The sequence below is a fragment of the Artemia franciscana genome, chromosome 13 (genome assembly GCF_032884065.1).
Source record: "Artemia franciscana chromosome 13, ASM3288406v1, whole genome shotgun sequence".
Taxonomy (NCBI): domain Eukaryota; kingdom Metazoa; phylum Arthropoda; class Branchiopoda; order Anostraca; family Artemiidae; genus Artemia; species Artemia franciscana.
The window spans coordinates 33,100,357-33,127,930 of NC_088875.1; the positions used below are offsets into that span (position 1 = coordinate 33,100,357).

A 27,574-nucleotide genomic window follows, 5' to 3' on the forward strand; every position below is an offset into this window, starting at 1 on the left:
CAATGAAGCTAAAGTGAAACAATATCCTTTTGGAGGAGGGTTAAGGGGATTCACGTTTATGTATATTTGTGGCAATTTCGCTTCGTTTAAAGTTTGACTCTAGAACAATAAGTTGCCTATGTGAAGACGAGTAGGTTGTGTTTAATAACGGAAAGATCAGCCGAGTGGGTAGTTTCACTTTTTTGTCAGCCTTATTAGTTATATGAGCATGTATTGAAGATGCAAAAAGTAGTATAATAAATTCGCTCCGTGTTTTGTCGCCTTTGAGAAAAAAATGGGAGAACAAGAAGGTCAGTCTTCAAACTAAAATTAGGATAACTGAAAATACGGCGGTGAGAGGGGTCAAGCATGACTTCGAAACGCGGGTGCTTGAAAGTTTAAGAGAGACATACTTCATGTTTTCCAGAAGAATTACATGAGGATAGTTTTAAGGTATTAGTTTGAATTACTGTGCATGAAACAATAAGCTGTACAAAACCGTGTTTTGATTCCACTTTCTAAAGCTGCAACGAGTTTTAGACAGTAAGGTCAGGTTTGGTGGATGATAGGTTAATTGGGCTATTAGTGGCCCATCTGGAACCGAATTAAAATGAAGATATTTTCAAATGGAATGAGGAAAGATTGTTAAAGAGGATGTTTTAGGTATTTAGGATCTTCATAGGAGGAAGTAAAAGGTGAAGCTCTGAACCGATTGGGTTGAAAGAGGAGTGTGCGCAGCTGTATTGGCCTTATGTGGAATGGTGCTGTGATGAGTTTTCAGCAGTACTACTGTTACTGTTTATCAATGAAAGTAGGCCCACAAAAATAATTTATACATTGAAAACCATTGGTGTACACGTGACCGACCCTTAGAAGGGAAGGGGAGTGGACGTACACAGTTATTTTGCCAACATTGAAAAAAACAAATGTGGGGTGTTAGGTTATAATGCGTGACATATTTTATTTACGTCCTACTCTTTCACAACTTTTTGGATAACGTTATGTTTCATGCATACTCCTTGTTTTAGTAGTTTGATTTTTTATCGTTAAGGAGCCTAAAACTGAACTGTTGGTATATACACATGGAGTAAAAGACCTATGAGCCCCCCCCCCAGAAAATCTTAATTCTGTGAGTCTTCCTGATTTATATATATCCCGCCTGTTTTGTTGATTTTAGTATCTCAAAGAATTTGTCCTGAAAGTGCTGGTTCAATTTAAGTTCCAACTTAAATCGGTGAATTTCCGTAGATTAGATAGCAAATACGATCTCAGTTGTCTAGACTGAGCCCAGTTTAGAATTCATCAATTTACATGTTTTTAAGATTGAAATCAATAACTTTTGCGTATTACTAGTAGCAAGTACATCATGTCACCCTTAAATCGGTGAATTTTCCTACGTCTTATAGCAAATAAAATCTCAGTTGCCTAGACTGAACCTATTTCCCAGTTCATCAATCCATATGCTTTTAAGGGTGAAATAAATAACTTTTACATATTTTAGTAACAATACAAAATGTGCACTATTTGAAGTATTGAAAGCGATATTTTCATTAAGCAAAAAGGAAAAAAAGAAAATCTATACTTTTAGTGGCCTATGTCATAATTTCCAAGCTTGCCATACTCAAACAAAAGGTGAGCCTATATGTAGCTTATAGGTTAGTCTATTGGCAACCACTCATGCGTTAAATCTTTATGCTGTTTTGGGTTGCAGAAGTTTTGCTATCTAATTTTTTTTTGTCTGTTTTTTTTGTACAATATTTACATTATGCATCCCTCGTTCAGCGATAATTAAAATCAGTAAAATATCTTATTAAGTCTTAAAATTCAACGGTTTCGTAAAAAAATGAAATACATATGTTTTAATTTTCAGAGTAATTTAACTAGTGTAAAACTGTCCTTGTCCCTTCACAAATACCCACGTTCACTTTTGAGTTTTATCTACACTTCATTTGTCTTTCCTTTTCAGTAAATAAGCTAACGAATGGAAACTCGGCTGTTTTAAATGTAAAATTTCCTCTTTTTCTTACAGACTTTTGTGTTTGTACTGTGAAAATGTTTTTAAAAGCCGTGAAGTTCTTTTGGAGCATATGAGAAAGAAGGGTCATAAGCATCTCAACCCTGATAATCATGAATACGATCAATTTTATGTCATTAACTATGCTGAGCTAGGAAAAACATGGCATGATTTTAAGGTGAGTGATTCAGAACCGTCAAACAAGCAAACTGTGTGTATCGTCAGTTGGGTATCGAAAGAACGTATCTCCATGATTGTACATTTTTAAGAAATCTAAAAAACCTCACAGCTTTTTTATTTCCCCTCTGATAACCATAAAACGAAAATAGATTGACATGTATTGATTTACATATCGATCTGTTTTTATTTCATGGTTATCGGACAGGAAATAAAAAATTGAGTTTTTTTGCTCTTCTGAAAATTTACAATTATGGTGAAATATTTTTTTGATACCCGACTGACGATATGATAGGAGGGCGTGAGGACAATAAGCACAGCTCTGAAGACTATGAAGAATGTTTCGATTGGGAAATCTTTACAGTCTCCGAGGCAAAACAATTAACGTTATCTAATGTTTCTATTCTGCCTATGGTTTTTCGAATAGTTTGTACTGCTATCTTAATTCTGATGGTAGTGTAAAAGGTATTTATTTAATTTTTAATTCAACTGGGAAGTTTCTAAATTCTGTAGGAGCAATTTTAAAACGTTCAATATTATATTTTGTCCAGCTTCTTAACTTCCTCTGCCCCTTTTTTTAATGCTCAGTTATCTTTTCTAATATATCATTGTAGCTGGTAGCCTCGTTGTGCTGATACCTCTTCACACAAGTCTTTGTAATTTAACTCTGGTCAGTGCATCTTGCTTTGCTACCTTCAGCAAAAGCCATCAACTTGCAAAGTTCCTGCATTTTGATCCTTCAGCATTTCCGTTTGAGAACCCAGTCTTCTTTGTTTTCCATATTTATGCCTTCCAAAAACTATGATGACCAAGCCCACTTTTGAGCCTTTTAGAAGTTCTTGGAAAATGGAAAGAAGTAAAACTCTCAAGACATACTAAATAACTTGTATCGCAAAAATAGCCACAGGGTCATGGGCAGCAAAATAATAGCAACTATTCACAAACAAATAAATAGCCTTTAATACCCTACGGTTTTCTGTTTGACCCATACCGGGGACCCTCCCAGTCGCCTAATGGTATCGTAATATTTGCTCCTAATCATACTTAACATCTAATATTCACAATATTTTACGATATACCCGAAAATATTAACTATTGAATATGTACTCGCACATTAGGTAGAACATACTTTCACTGATTGATCCACACTTTGGGGATGATTATGGATCCTCATTTTTTTTCCTAACCTTGTCAATACACTTTCCTCTTTCGCTAGTAAGCGAACAATCAGCCCAAATTTAATAACCTACATTGAAACTTCCCATTTTAAAATAGTATTCAAAAGATTCTCCCCAAGTCTCATCGAACCGATAGTAATTTTCGAAGAGTCTACTACATCTTTATTTGTTTGTCAGTTCGGAATTTTTAATCATAATGCTTTGAACTTTTTAAATGCGACCAGTTTCAGTATCAAGCTTTTATTCTCATTCCAACCTTTCTATTTCTGACTTAATTGAAATCTTCCTATTTTCTATCCTTGACGACATGAGCGAACACTAATAATTTCAAGGCATTTTCTGCGGTGGATGATTGGTACTCTAATTCGCAAAACAACAGTCAGTTTCCTTTTTGAATTACTAATTATTATTCTTCTTCCTTTTTGTTATTAATGAAGTGAAACCTTCTGTTTCAATTATTTTAATTGAAAGTATTTTCTGAAAAGGATGAACTGTCAAATTTTTGTACCTGATATATATATATATATATATATATATATATATATATATATATATATATATATATATATATATATATATATATATATATCTAGCCACAATAATATCTTCAATCTAGCCACTGGATTGTGTTGGGGAGCATTACTAATGTTTTCGCAACCTCTGTGCTTTTTCTAGTGGCCTGCGATGTGTAGTTTGGAAACTGTAATAGAAAAATTCGAAGCAATTTTTTGGATGTGGAGATCGTGAAACAGGAAAGAGAAGTTCTACTATTGGGGAGCACTACTAATATTTCTGAAACTTCTTTGCTTTTTCTAGAGGCCTGCAAAATGTAATAATTGATAGGAAGTAAAAGCCAGTGTCCAAGTTGTCCTTTGATTGTCCAGACACAATCTGACCTCTATTTGGTAGATGATTCCTAAATGCTTATCACCAAGAGGGTCTGTTGAATCTCGACCAAACTTGTTGGGAATTGAGAACTCGTATCGTACTTGTGTCATCTTGGGGCCTTGGCCCAGTCTCGCCACCTTGAGAATAAAAGAGGAACTAAGTTTGCAAGAAGTAATAGCTATTATCCTGGGTATATTTCTTAGGGGTCCTCGGCCTATTCAAGAAGTTAAAGACATTTTTGGGGAGAAAGAAATAGGTTCACAACTAATACCTTACTAAGGTCTGCACCTGGGAAAAGATGGGACCTCGGGGACTGGTCTTTTAAAATGTTTTGCCATCAGTATAATTAGAAGGCAGACTGTCAGAGTTCAACCAAGCATAGCCAACATATACAATTATGGTTTCGAATTGGGGGTTTAATCTGAAATCTTTGAAGTGCTACTTTTTCTTCATTCTTGTCCATTAAAAGGGCTTATCAGATCTCAATTGAATTTTTAATTTCTTAACGGGCGGTGGGTGGGCTTGATTTTGTCCATTAGCTTGTAGAGCATCTTGTGGTGGAGTCAATGTGCCCCATGAACTTTTCTTCTTAATTCACTTTTTTGGTTAAGGTGGATTTTCCAATTTGTAAACCAGCTATTTGATTGAATTATTGATTGTCAGGAAATCAGCTAGGCCTATCGTATAGTTATTTACACGGACACTTTTGGATACAGAGATTTGCTAAAAATGTCGTCCTATCCTTTTTGTCCCGGCTTCGTTCATATAAATGCATTTCTGAGTTGTTAATTCCAAATCAAACAGCGTCTTGAAACAAAGCATACTAGTTTTCCCCGTGTGGCATAGTCCCATGTCTTGATCATTAAATTTTGCATATTGGACACAGATGCTGCAACACTTTAAGGAGTCTCAGCCCTGGAGTTTTAGGTTTCTTTTGTCATAGCCGGCTCGGCGTCTCCCTTTCAGAATTACAACTCTAAACCAGCTTGAAATGTATTTAATTTATTTTTTTCACTTTGAAACAATTGCAGAAGAGGAATAAAAGAAAACACTAAAAACTCCAACACTTAACACTCCCCAATACTGCTCATTTTTACTCTCAATAACTTATCTCAATTATTATGTGGTTATCATCATTCCGTAATCGGAATATTTTTCTAGAAATTTAACCGTTCCATAATAAAGATTTAGATCGTGTTTATAACTAAATTGAGACAAAATTGAAGTTCGAGTAATTTGGTCTTAGCTAAGGCCAAGCCAATCAGTTTGTCTGTCTGGTAATAAGCGACCCGGAGTTCGAACTCAGCTGTAGAAACCCATTGTAGGGCTCAGAATTTCATTCAGCAGATGAGACTATCCGATAGTGTCGCCATAATAATTCAAACAAGAAGAAGAAGACAAAAAATAAATAGAAAAGGGGAATGCAAAAGATTCTTTATAATAAAAAACATATGCGAAAATTTTGAATAAAAAAAATATGCGAAAATATCAAAATTGGTAAATATATAACATCCTTTGTTTGCTAAATTTTGTTATTGTTTCAGTCTAGCTTTCTATTTCTAACTCAATAAGACAAAATCTGTTGAATTCTCATTGTTTCTACAGATAACTCAAAAATAATAGCGCTCTTTGCTTTTTAAACTGAATGACATATTGGATAGCTGAAGAAATAAAATTGTATTTGCCCGTAAAGAAATACATTCAAGGGCCTATCCAGGATTTGTATTCGAAGGGAGGAGGTGCTATAACAAAAAACTTAAAAAACGTATAAAAAATTGTTTGTATGCGTTGTATTACGTTTTTACGAGTCAACCAATTTATTTTTTGAAGGGGGGAGGGGGTCAAACCTGGTACCCCACTCAGAGGCGGATCCAGGATTCTCTTTAAGGGGGTGGCATAATAGGTTGCTCGGATAAACTTGCAAACAAAGAAATACCCGCAATTTAAAGGGAACCTCGACCATTATGCGTCGTAAATTTAATCTAAAATCTGGTGAGGGTTAAAGCTCTAACAAATCTGTTGAAACTAAAATGGTATAAAAATATTGATACAAAAAATAGTAATATATATAAGAACCATCCTGTCATAAAAAAAATTAAAAGCTTTTCACTATCTATAAAAAATTATATTTAACATTTTCTGCATAATTTTTTGCCTTTGCACTTCTGACCACTATATCGAGTGAGTTAAGCTTTTTATTGTAAAAAAAAAACAACAAAGAAAACAATTGGTCTTGAACTATCCTTTGGGGTCATGCACTCTTTGTGACAATTTGTATAGATTAAACCATTTAGCATGTCGCCTAACTTTGTGGCATCGCTTAGTAACTATGATAGTAATGAAGAGTAGGAAATGAGGATAAAGATACAACTTGTATATTCGTAAAAGATATGTTAAACATTAACACTAGTTCTTTTAGGAATGTAACAAGGAAAACAGAATGAAGAAATAGAAATACATAGAAGACATTCAAAAGGAGGGTTTTAAGTATAGGCAATAAAGCATTAACTAATCACTGTTTCTTTTTAAAAATATTGGTTTTATAAACAATGTCAACTTTGACGAAATTTCAGAAATTTACTTATCAAAATTTTACTTTTCATAGCAATTTAGCGTATCTTTCCACGTTTTAGAGTTCGATATATTTTGCTCAAATTAAAGAATTCGCACTTTTATGAGAAAAAGTCTATTTGTCTATTTCCACTCCTGCCATATCTATTTATTACACAGTCGATGTCTACCTCTTTATTTTATTGGATATTTATAATGGCTAGTCCTCTCAGTCTAGAATCCTGTCAGTTTAGAGCTCTTCGTTAGTATATCCTCTTCTATTCATCCTAAAATATTCGACTAAAGACCAAAATCATCAGAAAAATATGAACTCTAATTAAGGTGCATGTATGTATTTGCTTCAAACAAAGCATATGAGTCGAAATACTCCTTAAAAAAAACAAGTAATTATGTGTTTGTTATTTTTGTATTTGATAGGTATAGATTGGTGATTTAAATTCTCAGGGTTTAAAGCTGTGGTAGATTTCTAATTATATATTTTTTTTAATCTTGAGATTTTCAGGTATTCAATTCAAACGTTTAAATCTCGATACATCTGTTGAGCACAAAAATAAAATTTTGAAATTTAACTCAGATTTAGCATTAAGCAAGAGAATTGTCCTGTAAAAATTTTGTTTCGTAAACAACTAATCGTGGAAATATGATTGGATGGCATAAGTATAAAAATCCTCAGCGGCATATATAGCAGTTTAGACAATTTTTTGGACAAATATATGCAACCCCTATACAAAACATAGTCATATTTTGTGACTGGTTGGTATTGAGAAGGTGAGAAATTCTGAAGTAATTGTGTAGTTGCATCCTATTTCCATGGTTAACTCAAGTTGTGTGAATTTCCACTTTTTATTAACATTTTATTGCTAAATGTTTAAAGAAAAATCGATTCCATTCGACTGATTCAAACTGAGAATTCAGAGACCCATCTATACCAGCTAGATAAAAAAAAAACACGTAGTTATTTGCCTTCTTTTATAAACAATTTTTAGAAAATTTATTTTTCTTAAATGATTACTCCGACTTTGGAAGGAGTATTTTAACTCATATACTTAGTTTAAGTATATACTTATACGAACTTTTATTGAAGTTCTTAAGAGTTTGGCCTTTATTTTAATGTTTTGGATGAATGAGGAGGTGATATGTCATAAAATGCAGAGCTTTAATTAGATGAAAATAGGCAGTAAAGTGGCCACCGTTTCCTCGCCAAAATCCAAAACTTAAATTAATAATTTCGCACTTCTCTTACATTTACTTCATATTATACAAATCCCAAAACAAACAACAATGTTGTAAAAACCAACCCGTTTCGCAAAAAGAGAGTACACCCAAAAAACAAGAACAGACAGTCAAAAAAAGGAATGATATCAATTTTTTGCCACAGTGCCATAGCAAAACTCGAAAAGAAATTTTGACAGTAAAAAGAAATAAATATTTTGCTTTTCAGCCCCGTTGTGACAGCACAATCCTGAAATATCACTTTCACAGCCTTAAGGCTAATGGTCTTAATTTGTGTCCAATGCTATTTCTCCTATGATAGAAAATCATGAATAACTTCTGCGATTTTGGTGATTTTGAACTGATTTTTTTTTTGATGACTCTCGAGTTAAAAAGGAAAAAAATGTTGGTTTCACTTTTTCTGTATATGCTTTACCTATTGTGCAAAAAAAAGAAATCAAGTTATTTTAGTTTGGTGAATAAAAATTTAGTGGATGGGAAATGACAGTAGATTTTTTTTTTAGTTCATCCTGCCAGTATTTAAAAAAAAATGTTGGTTGCAGAATTGTTATATTTTTATTTTTAACGGTGCAAAAAATTATTTTTAATTTTCAACATTTTTCTTGCTAGAAGGTATGAAGTTGGCCCCAGAGGGTAGAATTTTGGATCATATGTAGATTTTATAATCTACAACCATTACAGAAAATTTCTGATGTCTATCATAAATAGTGTGAAAGCAAAATCAGAAAAATACAATTTCAAAATGTGCTTACTTTTTACTTATTTTACCCCTGTTTCCGGCTTAATAGCGTTGTTCATCAGCCAATAGAAAAAAAGGCGGGATTCTTATCCAATTTTAGGCATTACGCCTCCAAGGCATTGTGTCTCTGATTAGTTGACTTGTCAACTGAAGTCAATAAGACATTTGAGATATGAGGAAGAAAATTATCAACAAAAGGTGGCTGAATTTAAAATACCGGTAAGTAAAAATTACATATACAAGTTTCATTCCCTCTTGTCCATTAAATAAAAAAAAACAAGTTTTTTTTAACTGCACGTAAGGAGCGACATTAAAACGAACAAAAATTATTCCGTTTATGAAAGGGGGTAGTCCCTCAATGTCCCGCTCTCTACGCTAAAGTTTGACTCTTTCTCACAACTATACTTTTTAAAACAATAAGAAACTTTAGCGTAAAGAGCGAGGCGTTGAGGAGGGGACTACCCCTTTCATATACGGAATAATTTCTGTTCGTTTTAAGTTTTAATGACGCTCCTTACTTGAAGTTAAAAAAAACTGTTTTTTTTATGTAATTTCTGAACGTTTTTAAATTAATGCATGTTTTGATTTGGCTAACCGCACAACGAAATTTGCATATCTTTTTTTGTCTAAATGGCTTTCTCATATTTTCGTTCTGACGATTTTGAAGAAAATGGGGTGGGGGAGGAGGTCTAGTTGCCCTCCAATTTTTGGTAACTTATAAAAGCACCTAGAACTTTGTATATTTGTATTACATATATGAGGGGGTTTGCCCTTTCGTCAATACCTCGCTCTTTACACTAAAGCTTAAATTTTCTCCCGGTTCTTTAAGAATGACCCTAGAATCACCAAGTCCGTAGAATATATAGTTGAAATTACTTTAACGGAAAGAGCGAGGTATTTAGGAGGAGATGAACCCCTCATATGCGTAATAATTTCTGTTCGTTTTATGTTTTAATGCTGCTCCTTACTTTCAGTTGAAAAACTTCTTCATTATTATTTTTTCAGTGTTTTTTTTAATAATGCTAGAAAATCCTATGCCCCTTCATTGAATTTCTTTTCCCCCGTGACAAATTCCTCTAAGTAAAGATCCTTCAACGTAGCTCCCTCCCCTCTACCCCCCCCCCTCAGCCAAAACCCCTCAACCGTTGACTTTTAATTAAAAGGAATAGTTGTGGGAAAAGTCAAGTCATGGCCAATTGTAGAAAAAGCCAAGACAGATTGTCCAATTAAGTGGGCATCAGGTCAAGGTAAACACTGATCAAAGTTTATAACTTGTAGCCCCTCCCCCGGGAACTATGGGGGAGTAAGTCGTCCCCAAAGACATCTTATTATGTTTTTTGACTATGCTTAAGAAAATGGCTATCTCAAAATTTTGATCTGTTGACTTTGAGAAAAAAAATGAAAGTGGGAGGGGGCCTAGGTGCCCTCCAATTTTTGGTCGCTTAAAAAGGGCACTGGAACTTTTCATTTTCATTAAAATGAGCCCTCTTGCGACACCCTAGGACCAATGGGTCGATACAATCACCCCTGGGAAAAAGAAAACAAAAAACAAATAAACACGCACCCTTGATCAGTCTTCTGGCAAAACAATTCTATGACTTTTAGGGCGTGTTTCCCCCTTTTTTCCAAAATAAGACAAATTTTCTCAGGCTCTTATCTTTTGATGGGTAGGACTAAATTTAATTAAAATCCGATTCTTTTGACGTATTTATTAGTATCAAAATTTCGTTTTTTAGACTTTCGTTTACTATTGAGCCGGGTCGCTGTTTTGTTTTTCTATGGTTCTTTTCATTTTTTTTAGAAAGGTGCTGCTTGGAGAACAAGATAAAGATAATTTGTCAAATGGATCGAAAATTTCAGAAGAATTTTCAGCAAATCCTCTCATAGACGATTCAAATAAATTGGGAAACGGTAGTGGTTCTTACGGTGTTGATTGCCCCGATACGAATACTGAGATAGACTTATCTGGAATTCCAGATGGAAACTGCATTGTGAATCTAAGGTATTTCCTTGCTGAAGTAATTTCAGCATTCAGACACAAAATCAGTTGCGATCACGGAAAATTGATTATAAAGCAATTAGAAAAGAAAGGCCTGAAAACTGAACTGAAAGTTAAGTGTAATAAGTGTAACTGGGAAAAGAGGATTAAAGGTGAACCAGAATGTCCAGCAACAAGCGTAAAAGAATATCTTTCAAGTTTTATGGACCAGACACAGGTTGCTTTTTCCGAAAAAAAATCAAGTCTTAAAGGCTGCTTGAATTCGAAGGCTGTTTGGGGAGCCATGGGTAGTGGAGGAGGGTATTCTACACTGTGTGAATTCTTCGGGGTGCTTGGAGTGAAACCAATGTCACGAATAGTTTATTCCCGTATTGAAAGGCAGCTTGGTAATGCTTGGATGAATAGTTTATCGGAAATTTTGCTAGAAAATGGACGAGAGGCCTTAAAATCAGCCATTCATGATGATAGGTATAAGGAGGACTCATACTGGACAAAAGTGATATGTGATGGAGGCTGGAATAAGCGTAGCAAAGGACACGATTATTCGGCCAAAGGATGTGTTGCAGTTATCATAGATGCATTTACGAAAAAACTGTTATATGTTGGCATAAAAAATAAATACTGTTATATATGTTTTTCTTCTGCAAACGCCAAAGTAATTCCCAAAGATCATTTCTGCTTTCTGAATTATAACGGAAATTCAAGGAGCATGGAAACAGATATTCTAGTTGAAGGCTTTCGTTCCAGTGAGGAGATGCACGGATTACAGTTTTTAGAGTTTATCGGTGACGGTGATTCCAGTGTTTTTTATAAGCTAAAACAAAGTGTTTCCTACGGTTCCAACATACGGAAACATGAATGTGCAAATCACGTCACAAAAAACTATACAGCCCATCTATATAATTTGTGCAAAAATAAAAAAGGTTTGTACACAAAATGTCTTCCCCGAGGAATTATCCAGCAACTGACAAAAAATTTAAGGGGTGCGATAAAAATAAATTCTGAAAATAATGGAACAGCAGAAGAATTGAAAATCTTGTTAAAAAGAGGTCCGTACCATGTTTTCGGAAACCACACAAAATGTGATTCTGGATGTCCTAAGATTGCTGAATTGACCGTGAATAGTAAAATAGAAGATCGGTGGAATAATTTTCCCCTGCACGTGTTTGAAGATGTTATGACAGAGGTCGATATTGTGTGTCGAAAAGCAGAGCAGCTTCGAAATGACGCAACTACAAACTTAGCTGAAAGCTACATGTCAGTTGTTGCTAAATTCATCGGAGGAAAGCAAATAAGCCGGTCTAAACGAGGTTCATATCATGCAAGAGTTCATGGAGCAAGTCTTGCTTATAATTCAGGTCCAAAATGGCATCAATTAGCTTGGAAAAATATTTTTGGGCTTAGTCCTTCTAGCGTAACAAAAAAATATTGTAATAAAACGGCTAAACTCCGTGTAATATCTAAACGTAATTTGACCAGTTATTATAGTGCTCTTGGAGGAAAACACGTTGCTAAGTTAAAAAATAGAAACTATAACTTTGGTAATCGTGACTATGGACCAAATTGCAATAAGCCAGACATTACTTCTGATGAAATGAATTTGGCCATACAAAAATATACTGACGAGAATTTAAAATTGGATTTTGCCAGTATAAGCTGTTTGTTCAACAGTACCAAGGGCCAATCCAAAAATGACACTTGGGTTGAAGAAAGATCTAAGAGAATAACTAGTAGTTACTTCCACAGAATTGCAACCAGAAAAAACAGCACCAGAGTTGCCCCAATTGTTAAGCAAATTCGAAACTTGGGACCTAGATTCTGCTCTGCCCTAATGAAAAAGGGCTTAGATTTAGAAGTAGTGGCACTAGAAGCATATGAAAACAAATTCAACTTAAAAGTCGTAAAGGGAGATCAAATAGGACTCAGTGTGCATCCACAGTATCAGTATCTTGCTGCATCTGTAGATGGGCTGCTCCCTAATGGCACACCTATAGAGATAAAAACGGTGCATAATATACCAGAGTTCAAAACCATTTATGATGTGGCCCAGTCAAAAAATTTAGTTAAAGCATTTTTTCTTGAGTTATCCAGTGAAGGTCTTCAGCTAAAAAAAAATCACAGGTATTTCGCCCAGATACAAGGCCAACTCGAGATACTGGATAAAATGGTATGCCACTTAATAGTTTATAACTCTATTGAGGATTGGGAAATAATTACAGTTCACCGATCGAAAGACTACTGGGAAAAAATATTTCCGAAGCTTGAAGCCTTCTGGAATGAATCCTTACTTCCTGAAATTTTAGACTCAAGGGTTGCAAGGAATATGGAAATCAGAGAACCTGTGTCTGTAAAATGTACAACAGCCCACCAACCGAAGGACTCAAGCTTGTCTCAAGAAATAAAAAGAGGAAAAAAAAGAAGGTTGAGTCGAGTTGAAGTGAACAGCAAGAAAAAAAACGCACAGAAGGGATCGGGGGAGAACAGTGAATTTACCAGGAACTCAATGCATGAAAACAGTGATTTTGAAGAAATAATTTGGTCTGATTTGGAATAGATAAATCTTCGTGTTTGATAAAAAAAAATGTGTTAAAAAATATTGGAAAGGAAAATTATTTTTTCCTCCATAAATTTCTGTCTCATTCTTCGTCAATGTCCAAAAATAATGAAGTTTCTTATCTGGTCTGAAGTATATTAAATACATTTAATACAAACAATTTTAGTTTGTTTTTTTTTATAAATTTCTTGTATGTTACTTGGGCTTAATATTTGTGATTTTTATAGTTTTTCCTACAATTATTACGTTTTCTGTACAATTCGTTCATTTTTGGTATTTAATTAAAGCGTCTTTAAGTTTCTTTCCGAAATCTTGTGCATCTCGCCCTAACACAAAATAACGTTAATGCCCTAATCTTATTACAAGGAAAATAGCTTTCATCTTATTAATTCCAAAATACTGACAAAAAAAAAAACCCTATAAAAATCAAGGTGACTGGAAAGATATTGAAAATGAACTGAATGTGTAATGTATAATTATTTAGTGTTTAATATACTAATTACAGGAACAATTAAGGTTTACAGATTCTATTTAGCGACAATTTTTTATTTTGGTTTACGGTTAGAAGGGAACTCTAGTCGAACTCCTATGGGCAGTAATTTGTGTCCTTTTTGGTTTAACTTTAGCACTCATTTTAATTTTTAATCGTTTAGGATTTAATTATTTGTATATAGCAGTACCCATTTATTTTATGTTTGGTATAATTATTTATTTTTATTTCTCTTCATTTTCAGTCAATTATGCATAGACAGTAATGTTTGACCGTTTCACATTTAGATCATTGAAGGATTTTATTTTCTGTCCGTCTGTTTCAAATGGCTCTTTAATTTTCAATTACTTAACTCACTAGCCTAATTGTATAATGTACATTCCCAGATTGCTATGAAATCACGATCTTGTATCAGACTTAGCAGACATCTGCCATGCTTGGGATACTTATGTCATGCTTGGCACAGATCATTCACTCTTAGTACTGTTCTCACAGTTCCGCTATGCTTGGCACACTTCTGCCATGCTTGGTACTAGCCACCTGAGGTATATGATTTCTGAGAGTGAAAAACCTCTCAAACATTCATCCTTTTTCTTTGGGTAGTTTACTTTTGCATGTGCGGACTGTTTGTTTTCGTTGTTGTATTTTAATGGGGGCAGATACGATGGACAAGGGTTTTTAAATTCCTTTTGGGAAATCCCGAATTTTTTACTGTTATCGCTTTTCTTCTATTTCAATAAAAATTCTTTTTTATGTGCTTTAACCCGTATGCGCCTGAGAGGCTATATTTCTTCCAAAATAAGTTCATTAGTACGGGTATGCATTGAGTTTTTCGTTTTACACAAACTTTTCCTCTTGTTATCTTCCCAATAAATTAGTTTTATTTCCATCAATTCTGTTTATGTGCTACTTTTTCATAGTAAATTTATGATGGAATGGCGGATTAGTCTTCTTAGTTATTTAGCAGGATGAGATTGAGGAGCACAAAAACACGAACGTACGCAAACACAGGAACAAGTCTACACACACACATCAAATTACCAATTACGCACTTATTGTTTGATGCAAGCTGTGCTAGAGTTTTGTTCGCAGGAATTCTTCAATTCAATTCAATCATATATATTTAAATAAAAACACATAATTCCATGTACATAATCTGCCAGGAAAGCACAAAAGTGCTTGACTAGGGCAGAAACTTAACTAAAGAATAATTAAACAATCAACTAACAGAAACAACGAATCAACTGGATTTATCAAAAAAGAAAAAAAAGAGAAAAAAGGGGAGTGACGAAGAGAAAGAAAAGAAAAAAAAGAAAAGAAAAGAAAAGACCGAAAAGAGGAGGACCGCATGATATTCAAATCTAAACAGTATTTCTGGAACGACCCTTCACTGCTCGCTTGAAGGTAGTAAGGTTATTTGAGTTCCGGATTTCCAAGGGGATTGAATTCCAGATAGCTGGTGCATATCCGAAGAAAGTCCTTTGCGAAAGCCAAGTTGGGTATCGCACAGAAGATTCTACTCCTGGAGGTAATCATACATTCTTTCATGGACTACTTTCTCATAAATCTTCGAAAAAAAGGTAAAATAGAAATGGATCGGTAATTACTCGGTTCATTTTTTGACTTCCCTTTGTGAAGGGGTAGCACTCAGGCTAATTTAAGTCTTTCTGGAAAAGTTCCCTCTTCAAGTGATAAATTAATCAGATGAGTCAAAATAGAAATAACAATTGTTTTTGTTGCTTTAACGATACTTCATCTACTCCACAGGATTGTTATTTCATACACATAATTATTTCATTTATTTCATTTTCATCACAATTTGTAAAAAGGAATTCAGAAGTAACATGACGAGGTTTAAGTTTGGGGACTGGTGGACTTCGAGAACTGAAGATTAAAAGAAAATAGCCAGGTGGGTGTTTCACCCACCTGGCTATATGCTTGCAATTCTCAATACCCAAGGGTTCTCCCAATAGCCAAACAATTTTCATTTCCAAACGGACTCGGTCTCGGTTGAGGTTTGGGAGAGTTCACGCTTTACATTTCAAAACAGACACCCATCTCGAAAATAAAAGATTTGTCTACTTTTCGTACAAGTTCTACCATTTGCATTCAATGCACATCGAATCAAAATCTCTGAGCGAAAAAATATAGGATTACCCTTTAAATTGATGTGCAAAAGAAAACACTATTTTTAGCTCAGCAGTGGGTATATTTTCTTTTACATAACCTGTTCATTTAAATTAATCTCCGTAGAATCTAACGTGCTTTTGCTAAACAAACATCTTTTGTTTTTTTCTCCCACTTGTTTATGTTTTTGTCAAGTCTCATAAACGAGTTTGCTATCGAATAGATACTAGCAGTGGCGTTATTAAGATTCTTAGAATCTGTTTCAGAAATTGGGCGGGAACAAAAAAGACCATTAGCCTTAAGAAGTTAGGATTTCAAATTTTCCCTCCTTGTTTTTACGAAATGAAGATTTTCGCCTCCCAGTTGGAATCTGTGGTAATGCGGATAGATTCCCTTGACAAACTTAAATTGAATTAGATACTTTTTGGCTGTATGTGACATTAGTAAAACCTAACAGAGACAGCAGAAAGTGACTAAAACCTTAAACTTATTCGGAAAAAGAACCAGTCTAATAATTAGAAACTTATTAAAAACTCCACTATTAAGAACCAATTACAAAAAAAAAACAAAAACTTTCGTCCCAAACCAGGGCAAGCGATTCCAACCACAAATCCACCACCTCATCAGGGGGGCGCCCCCTGGATCCGCCACTGACCCCCTTCTCCTATTACATTTGCACAGTATTTATTTCTGCAGCCAAAAAAAGCAAAGAATAAACTACCTGAATAAACAATAAATGTTTTGAAATGCCTAGTAGTTGGTTTCCTAGACAATGAAAGAGCGAACATTTTGGTAAATATATTGTTTAAAAACAAGAAATTGATTGCTTTTTTTCGGTGTAGCCTATAGAAAAGTCATTCCAGGAAGTTATAGCAGCATTACATTTTTTGTCGCTACGAATCCAAAAAAAGAAATTGTTCAAAAACTATTTATTTGCAGTAGCGGAAATGACCTACTACTCCATAGGATATTTGAGGTGGCGGTAACCCCTCACTGGGTGTTTTTTCAGGCGTTCATGTTGAAAAACTAAAATATTGCATTGTAGTTTTTAATGTTAGACATAATTTGAATATACAGTTGACATGTTTGACTTTGATAGGATGTTCTGAAGTTTTGGTTAGCGTGTAAAGCTAAAAATAAGAAATAATAAGCTATATACCATAATTGAAAGTTTTGAATTCCAGGACGAAATATCTATTAGAGGCAATTATACATGTCATGAAACTGCTGGCGAGATTCGAATTGTACGGGAGATGGATTCAGAATCTGAAGACTGGTCTGATTGGGAGGAGGCTGAGCAAGATCTTGGTGCTGTTTGCTTCTTCTGCAATTCAAAATTCACAGACATTAATAAATTTGAGAGTCATTTGAAAGTTGATCATAATTTTGATTTTCATGCTGACAGGAAAAAATTGAATTTGGATTTTTACCAACAGGTTTGTTTTTTTCCTTTTGTTCTTCGAAACGAACTTATCATTTGTTCATAATAGTTATGAACGAAAAGGAAGGTAACCGTGTAACTCTGCCCCAGCCAATTCGATTATAATTCAATTCGACCCCATGTAGCTCAATTTTATGCATCTTAACTCTATTGAACTCGTCATCATTTATGTCAAGCGCTTTCGACTCATATTGATATTTAATTAAATTGAATAATTAAAATCAGCTTATATTTGATGAGTAAAACTCCCACCTGTAACTGAGTTTTCAACCGGTACTGATTTTGCCAGGGGCCCGAAAATAGGCCAAAAAGTTTGTTATATCCTGTTGGCTTGAAACTCTTGTCCGTAAGTTGCTGGAGCAAGGGATTTCCCCGTAAGTCTACATAGCTTTCCTTTTTTTGGATTGACTCCTCTGCTGAGTGTAGTCTGGCGTAAAAGCCTGATTGAATCCGAAAAAATTCAGGCTAGCAAAAATGGACGCACGGAAAATTTTACCAAGGCAACTACTCATTTCGTAAAAATAAACCCACAGCTCTTCATCTACTCAAGACCTGCTGTCTTTCTTTGTACTGGCATTAATTTAAAAAAAAAGAAATGAGTAGGGACCCCTAATAAGTTTTTCCGTAGCACTGAGTGCCCCGTCAGCTCCCTCGTATCAGACAAATTAAGCGTTGCCCCAATGAAATTCGCTTTCTAAAGTTTGGACAAAAATGTACTACGTGACATTTGACTCTAGAAATTTTTAAATTATAGACGTATAGAGGTAATGGGGATTCCTCTCCGAAGGTCGGACCAAAACCGCTTTGGATAGTTTAACGAATTTGGGCTTAACAACACATTTTTCCTATTTACAAATCATTTATCAATGGAAACATTATCTGAGATTCCAGTTTATGAGCCACAGTTACACCTCGAGTGTATGTACTTTCGCTCTTTGTAGGTCGACTCAAAAGGAGCGGAATCAAACGCGAAGCTGCGCGTTATTGTCCTTTTCAAGTTTGGAATATTGAGTTCTATATTCAGGTGTGCAAGATTATATTTGCGGGTTTAGTGGCGGATTTTCGGGTGCTGATTGATTTTTCTTAAGTTGTGAGTTAAGTTTTGTGGGTTTCAGTTATTTTCTCTTGTTGACTTTACCCAGGTTGAATTTTTCTGGATTAAATTTTATTTTGATTATACTTTGCGCAGTTACATTTTGTTTGGGTTGAATTTTGATCAAATTGGGCTTTTCTGGGCTGACCTCTGCCAAGTTAATTTTGATATGGCTGTGTTTTGTGTGGGGTGAAATTAGTGCTGTTTAATAGGGTGCATTTTATTGAGTTGAATTTCGTGGGTTGATTTTTAACGAGTTTATATAACGGTTACGTCATATTACAATACGCCAAAACTAAGGATATGATAAAAAGCATTTTCGTTCAACTGTCTACCTTTTATGTTTAAGTTTAATCTTGTTTACATATTCTTGACTTTAAGGTTATTTGAGGGCCTTTTGAATAGCAATGAAGTTTAAAAAATAATGTTTATAAATGATAATAGAAGGAATGATAAAAGGTTTGTAGCAGAAGGATTGATAAAATACTCTGGCGGTTAGAACAAAAGTACTAAAACATTCACACATGTGTTAATCTATCAGAGGGGGTGAGTCCTTTTACTATATTGAGTTTAATCAAAAGTTATCTTTAATTTATACCTTAGGTACCTCCCTTGGTACCTTAGATACCCTTAGTACCTTAGATACCAAGGGATGTGGAGTAGATTCGGCATTTGCTTTCTCCCTGGATGATGAAATTTTTTATAAAAAATTACCAAATCTAGGAAAATTCTGGGGGCAAATATAGCAGTTCTAATAAAACAATTTTTTTTCATATGGTCCTGTCCTAAAGTTCTTAAATCCTCCTCAAAAACAATATTCAGTATTAATCAAGTTTTATTTAACTTTTATTACTTCCTATCTGTTTTAATACTCTTTTTCCCATTTTCTAGACTGCTATGTTTTTTGTTGTTGTTGTGCCATTTTCTTGCAATAGTTACTCTGCTTATATAGTTACTCTTTTCTTGCAATATATTTCAGTTACTCTGCTTTGATACTTTTCCTCGTTTTTCTTGCGTTTCGCTAGTTTTTTTTATAATCTTCATGTTTATAAGGGATTATTAAACCTGATTATCAAAGCACCGTCCATTCAAAATATGTAAGTCCATATTGGGACATTCAATCTAGTTGAAATATAAAGGAAAATCTCAAACTAATAGACTTAGTTTGTATATAATGAGGATTAAAAAAATAACTTTACAATTTTGCGATTTAGAATAACTTTAACTTTTTGTATTTAGTGCTATTACTTCTAGCCAAGCCGTAGGAGGAATAAAAGTACAACAAAGTGACGACATTTTAGGGAGTTCAAGACATACGTGTGTTATATCTTCCTCTATTGGGCGGTTTTCGCCAGATTCCGGAAACGTTTTCCTGTTCGCTCCCACCTCTCAAAAACACTTGGAAAGCGAAAATTGAAAAATGGAAAGCAAAGATGACGGTCGGAGCCCGAAAACTTGTGGGATACGTTTCACGACCACTATCAAGCTTACCTGCACCTTGGAGCAGGAACTGGCCCTTTTCATTTGTGCCACATAAATATTCTTTTACAAATTTAGCCATGTTCTTCCACTTTTTGTGCCTGGTTGAAATTTATACCAAAAATGTGGTTTCCAACTACACTTTCTAACATCTGTCTAGATTCACTTTCAGAAAAAGGAGAAAGCGTTCCCAAGTCGTGAAAACCCAAAAGGAAAGTTATTCCTGTCCGTCTTCACCCACCGAAGCACATGGAAAGTTATTCCGGTACTGCTTGCTAAAACACGAAAGCCGTCCTTACATGAAGATGCAGTTTTTATAAAAAATTGCATTTTATTTTAATATTATAATTTTGTTACAAAGACACTAGATATGACAATTAATTTTCAAAAAAATCCCTAAAACATTCCTAGATAACATTCCAGTACCCCACAAGCGGCGATGAAAAAATGGAGAAAAAGGAAGCACATTACTGCTTCCAATACGAAAAAGTGATTTTCCTTGTGGCTCAAGATAAGACTGTAATTCTCCTATTTGGGATTTTTGGCTATGGTGATTTCAATGGTACAGTTTTAATTTCCATCCCACACCATTTTTGCGGGCTTTCAGGCTACTTTTCGAAATTCCCATAAATTTGTTTTCTCAAACAACTGGTACCTTGAAAATTAATCGATATAATAGTTACTATGCTTAGATCAGTTTCAAACTGCAGTTCTTCCTCACTTGACAGTTTTTTGTTTTTGTTTTTTTCAAATCGTGTTCTTAAATTTTTGGTATTATGGGTTTGACTTTATTCTTGATGAAGAAGATTCTACAACCATGGTAATCTAGATCTACCGTCTAATCAAGAAATAGGAGACTGAATTATTTTAAATGAAAAAAGAGAATAAGTTTTCTATAAATGAATTTTCTATGGCGCCATCGACGCGACTAAATTTGTTTGGAACTAATCAAGACCATCTGTTAACCAAAGTATATTGTTCAATCCCTGCTTTCTATGGCTATAGTGAAAGAAAAGGTTAAGATGTCTAGCGCAACTTCTTTGGGTGAAGGATGACAGATTGCCAAATATCATCCTTGTCGGTCAACCATCTAAGGCCAAAACGAAAAGCAGGTCTTCCCCGAATGGGGTGTCGGAAGGAAAGGTGTAAGGGAAATAGGAACTTTTTGAAAGGGTTTAAAGAGGGGGGCTTTGATTGATTGGGATGGGGATGAACCGTAAGTAGCTGTGTGGGTATCAGGTGGTTTGGTGTTGCTGTGCTGTTAGTAGTGATAGTAAGGCAGGGTAAATTTCCTTCCTTCTTAGATGTTGATTTCTAGTGTTTAAAAAAAAATTGGACCAGGAGGGTTTCTTACTTCCTAGGTTTACTGCACAACTTTCTTCGGAATATATTTAAAATCATAGAGCAATATTCAGTTTGAAAAGTAATTTGGAATTTATGGGTTTCTTCTAAAGTATTTCGCGTATTTCGGACAGAACTGAACGAGCCTTGTTGCGTTACTGAATAGATGAAATGAAGCATTTTGAATATTTTATTTTGAAGCAGCTTCTTACTTAATAAAATGAAACTGAGAAATAAAATGATAGTTGGGCTTTATTAATAATTTTTTATAACTTAAGGGCTTTTTAAAAAAAAGAAAAAAAAGCATACCCAAAGTGAAAAATGAATCGATAAAATTGATCCTAAAAAAAAATTATATGATATACCATCAGTCTTCGCAGACTGAAAAGTAAAAAAAAAGAAAAAAAAAATGACAATGAAAACCTTGGGAACCTCTAGAAAAATTCACAACATTTCAGTGGATAAGAGTATGATTTCGAGTGTAAATAAAGATAGTTTTACTTAAAGTCTACTAAAATTCGAAACATATATACACTTATAGAGTACAAAATAAAATTTTGTAAACTTCTAGAAACAATTTCGCCATCTAATTTTTGATTGTTTCAAACCAGTAAACCATCTACGAGCACTTTCAAAATACTACTAAAACATCAGCATTACGCTTATGCTTAGTTCAGACACATCGGAATCGGCGGGAAGCACATTTCTTTTGACTTTTTTTTAATATATTGTATACGATTTTGTAGAAAAAACCTCAATTCATTTCAACAAAACATCTTAGAAATGTTTTTAATAGAAAATTCTTTCGCTCTTCGAGGGAAACCTTATAGGAATCTTATCCATCTGAAACTACCTTAAGAAAAACTTTGCCTTTTGGTTTTAAATAGCTTGTAATGTTGATAGCAGGTGCCTTAACTTACGCACTAATGTTTTTAAAAAACATTAGTTACGTACTAATGTTAACTTACGCACTAATGTTAACTTACGCACTTAACTTAACTTACCTTACGCACTTAACTTACACAACTTTACAACTTAACTTACCTTTTAACTTACCTTTACAACTTAACTTACGCACTAATGTTAATGTGAAAATTTTGATGTGATATTTTTCTGCTCTCCTTGGACTTAATGTACAAACAAAATAGGAAAATCTTATTATAATTCCATAGCTGAGATTCAATTCTATTTATCTACCGGATCATATTTTTGAAATTTGGTTTTTAGACTAAAAATACTTCGAAAATCGATTGAAAATGGTTGAAAAAAGAAAAATTTTCTTATTTTATAAGTAAGTTTAGATACTTCTCAAATAAAAAGTCTAAAGTAATATCATAATTATGGCTTGGCGAGTTGATAGGTCTGAAATCTGTTGCTGCAATAATATAACTACCATGTTCTTTTATTGCAAGTTACAGCCGAATGCTGGTCCAAAATCGCTTGTTTTAGAGGGAAAATCTAAACCTGGGAGGGATTGAAAATTCATTGTTTGCTCACCCTCTATCTTTTTAGCATTGTTTTAATTCCTGTCTCAGTATCTCAATACTCAATACAATTACTACTCAATCCCAATACTCATAGTGTTTGGTAATACAATACTCGATAGCACTGAGTCAATACCGTTTGTATGTAGGTTAAACTAGTCAACTACATTAGAAGACAAATGCACCAGAGAAGATGTATCTATTGCAGTAAAGAGTTCAAAACAAAGTTGCAAGTTGACATGCACATGGACTCAGATGATCATAGGAGGATTCCAGCTGAGTCCATATGGGATCAAACCGAGTAAGTTCGTTTTTTTTTATTGTATTTTCTTCTTTCGTCTTCGACAAATATGTGTTAACCATATCTGTGTATGAATTTCATAAAGTCCCCTCAACGATCAGTTTCAATCTGGATTAGTCTCCCCTCATGACTAGTCCCCCGTCTAATTTAAAACAAAATTATAAATATAAGCGGATGTTGAATTAATCAGTTGAAACTATATAAATGAAATTTTGCTCTTAAAACTCAAGTCTATTCGAAAGTCATTTTGCTGTATTTTATTGTTTACAACATTTGCCTGTAACTTTTGACACTGACTTTATTAAGTCAATAGATTTACTCCTTAAAAATGACAATTTTCGTTCGAATCCATAAGCATTTTCATACCGTGAGTACTTTTTACTGTCAAAAAACTATTGAGCCTAGAACGAAATGAGTGCCGCTTGAATTAACTTTGATGAGTCCCAGTTTTTCATGAGTTTTACTGCCATCTGTATTTTCAAATGCGGATTGTTTGTTTGGAGCATATTATCCCATTCATTAGGGAATATATTATCATGATCTATGCACTACTCCATACTCTTTTGGTATTATGTAAGGACAGTGTTTCTCTTTCCGGATAAAAAAAAAAATATGAAAATTATGGGATAAAGACTTAAGTTTACCTCATGGAAAAGAACAATCTTACGCCATCTAGCATTATCTATCAAAATGCTAAAGTTGATTATAAAAGAAAATTAAACCATTAATTGCTTTATATCGACATTTTTTTATTCTGCTTTGGACTGGGTTAAGTTAAGACAACTACTTCTGCCAAAATGGATATTATGTATTGTCTTCTTCACTAGCCTTTGTACTGTTTGCTAACCAAGAGCTAATTATTTTATAATCAATAAACCAGTTCAAGAAGAAAAGAACCTACCAATTTTTAATAAATTTCGGGTTCGATCCAAATAAACTTAGATCTTTAAATCGAATCCAAATTTTAATAAATGGAATGTAAGCTTGCTTATAATTTTTCTTGTTCTGCTAGATAACGCTGCATTGTCAGTTGCTACTTCCTATGAAGACCCTATTGAATCATATAAAAGATCTCTTACCATTTTCCAACACTATTTGCAGTTAAGTCTTAGCTCTTCAACTTCAAAGAATATGTTTCTCAACAGGAAAATAAACATGAAATAAAACACTTTTTTTTAGCTACCTAATAAAATAACATATACCTTCAAATTTTTTCCACTTGCCATAAAATCTGTAATGGATTGATATCCAGCTTGGCTTTTAAATAGCAGTTTTTCTGTGAAGTGTTTAGAGAATGATCTCGTGACAGAACAGATGCCTTTAATGTCTAATAAATAGATTCTATCTGATGATACAGGCCCACAAACATTAATACGCTAACTAGTTTTATGCAAAACTATAAAAATTGTGAATTTTGCTGGTCTAAATAATCTCTGGGTTGCTCCTTAGAACCAAAATCAACTTTTTTTTTTACTATTATTTAGTTTTTTTCTGGTGAGGGAGGCCAAATGGCAAGATATATTGCCAAGTAGTAAATTTTTCATCTATTCGGTCTTTTTCGTTATTTTCCTCGGATGAGGTTTCCCAAACAAATCTTGGAAAAATACCTCCTCTTTCCCCTGTGGTAAGGTTTCTTTGGTGTGTTTATAATATTCGTGAAATTGGGATTGAAATGAGACATTGAAATGGATAAAAATGGCAAAGGTTACAAAAAGAGAAGAAAAAATCAATTGATAATTCTTTCATCGAATCGCGTTTCCTTCTTTTTCCCTTGAAAATACTTGAATAATTATATTTCAACGGCGATAAAAAAAAGGCTGTTGTCCTGTACTTTTTAATGTATGACCTTCTTTTTTTATCTGGATGGCTGACATATTCTTGTTAGGTACTTGAAATATTAAGTGTTTGATATCAAGTGCAGTACTTATAAGTATGAAAAACTTATAGTTCAAAAGAGCCCTGATTATTGTATAACCAATAAAAATTCTCCTTAAAAAATAGTTTCAGATAATTTTAAGAGACAAACTTCCAGAAAATCTCGTTGCATCAAAATTATACTAGACCTTTAATGCAAATTCAAAACAACTAAAATAAAGGTTCTCTTATATTATTAAGCCTTCTGGGTAACGCCGCACTAATAGTTTTAATTCTCAAACAATTCTTAGAGCAAAAAGGTTAGAACTTTTTTTGTTGCTATCACGATGTTTGGCTGTCTTTGCTCCTCTCTCTCAATCTCTTGGAATTGTTGTTTTTATTCTTCCAGGATGACTTTTTTTTGCGTCTTTCAATTTTTCTGGTCAGATATTTGTTTTTTTTGAATTTTGTTTCTTCAAATAGTGTTTTCTTTTTTTCTGTCTGAAATATGCTAATAATTTAATTTCGACGACAATTAAAAATGGCTGTCATTCTGTACCTTTTTATGTATGCCCTTCCTTTTTTTGTCATCTGGATGCCTAACATACTATTGCTACGCACTTAAAATATGAAGTGCTTTATATCAAGAACACAGAGGCGGTTTTAGGGGGGACACAGAGGGGGCACTTCGTAGAAATGTTAGGGGACGCAAAATGTTAAATAAATAATGTAATGGTTATAATCATTTTATATTTGAAATTTATTTTTACTAAAATGAAGTAGAGGACGCAGATTGCAAAGATTTTATCAAAATTATACCTGAAAATTATTGGGAGCTTGGGGAGGGGGCTAATCAAGATTTCGCTCCAGGCGCAAGAGAAGTCTGAACCGCCACTGCAAGAACAGTACTACAAAATATGGAACACATAATTGTAATGAACTATAACTTCTTTTGCTCCAATTGTGATGTCTGGCAGTCTTTACTCCTCTCTCAATCTCTTGGAATTGAAGCTTTCAGTCTTCCGAGATAGCTTTCCTATGCATCTTTCAATTCTGCTTATCTATTTGTTCAATTTTAGTATCCTTTGTTCAGGTACTTTTTTCCTACATACGAAGATGATTTTCTTCTTCAGCTTCTTGAAGATAATGACGTAAAGACAAGTGATAGAAGTCCAAGATTTGGGGTCATACCAGAAGACGTGATTGTTCCTACATCATCAGTACTGTTAGACGAAAGTTTCCGGAGGGAGTTAGAAATCTCTGGAACTTGATCATGCATTGACATTTATTTTGAAGAAATTGTTAATGAAAAAGGATGTAAATAAATGTATCCTGTTTTTTATTTGTTGTGTGGAAATACTAAGACTAGTATGAGAGACAAGTTCATGCTACATCTTAAGCTGGAAGTGAAATACGCGTTTTGAAAAGGATCTACTCTTAAAGAAAAAATAAAATAAACATTAATGATTTGTGAGTAAATTGGAATTAAAGAGATGGAATTTACAGTCATGCAATTTTACGCGTGGAATAACGGAATTATACATGATCTTACACGAAAGCATCTCGCGTTTTTGCAATTGTACAGGGAGCGGAACTGAAGCTTCTTTTAAGGAAATTTTTGAGCAGTAGGATGAAACAATGTATAATGAACTACTTCTGCCAAAATGGAATAAAAGGTATATTATGTATTGCCTTCTTCACTAGCCTTTGTACTGTTTGCTAATCAAGAGCTAATTATTTTATAATCAATTAACTGAAGCTTCTTCTAAGGAAATTTTTGAGCAGTACAATGAAACAATGTATAATGAACTAATTTTTCAATGTATAATGAACTTTTTATTATAACTAAATAATGTGGTTTTATTTTGGTTCACATGGCAATTGTAATTTCTTTCTTTGGGGACTTAATTTGGGGGGTTCTTTCTCCATTCTTTGGTGACCATAACTTGGGGGACTGGATTGTATTTTTACATCAGGGGTGGATCTAGAGAAAAATTTTGGGGGGAAGGTAATGAGGAGAAGGGCGCCAATGAGCAAATTTTTGGGGTGGGGCAACGTGACCAAGGTGCCAATAATTGACAAATTAAAAAAGTGAAAAAAGAAAAAAACAGGGAAAGAGAGGACCAGAAAAAATCTTGGGAGGGGGTGACCCTCTAGATCCACCAGTGTTTTATATCCTAAATCAGTTTAAATTAGCTGACGCTATTTTTTAACTTTTTTGGGAGGGGAGAAACAATCACATCTGGCATACTATCCTTTGCATAATGTCATATGATTGTTCACCGATTATTGATTAGCGGGGATTACGTACACTTGCTAATTATATATATAGCAAATACACTGTTGCCGTTTGCTGGAGTCATATTTAAAGTAAAAAGAACTAAAATTGTAAAAATAATTGCGGTTTTGGCTTTCTGGTCATTTGCCCCTCACTGAAAGAAAAAAAAAATATGTTAGAAAAGCAACCGCAAATAATTTTATCTTAGCATTGAATTCATAAATGAGTAGTTTTACTGCAAGCTGTGCACTAACTGCGAAATTCAGGCTAAAAAAAGGGCAGTCGATCTTAAAAAAATAAGATAACTTAAAGTGAATAATTTATAGCTTGTTTATCTAGGAACCCACTTCCTGT

The 27,574-nt window shown here is 33.9% G+C and overlaps 1 protein-coding gene across 1 annotated transcript in view; it reads left to right on the plus strand.

Moving 5' to 3' along the window:
• LOC136034824 (zinc finger protein 277-like) overlaps positions 1-26,284 on the plus strand; it is a 46,661-nt gene extending 20,377 nt beyond the window's left edge. Inside the window, exons 5-8 of the mRNA XM_065716265.1 lie at positions 2,009-2,171; positions 17,134-17,385; positions 22,937-23,088; positions 26,036-26,284. Coding sequence (XP_065572337.1) covers positions 2,009-2,171; positions 17,134-17,385; positions 22,937-23,088; positions 26,036-26,213 — 745 coding nt within the window. The 3' untranslated portion in view covers positions 26,214-26,284. The remainder of the gene's footprint in view (positions 1-2,008; positions 2,172-17,133; positions 17,386-22,936; positions 23,089-26,035) is intronic.
• Positions 26,285-27,574: the final 1,290 nt, after the last annotated feature.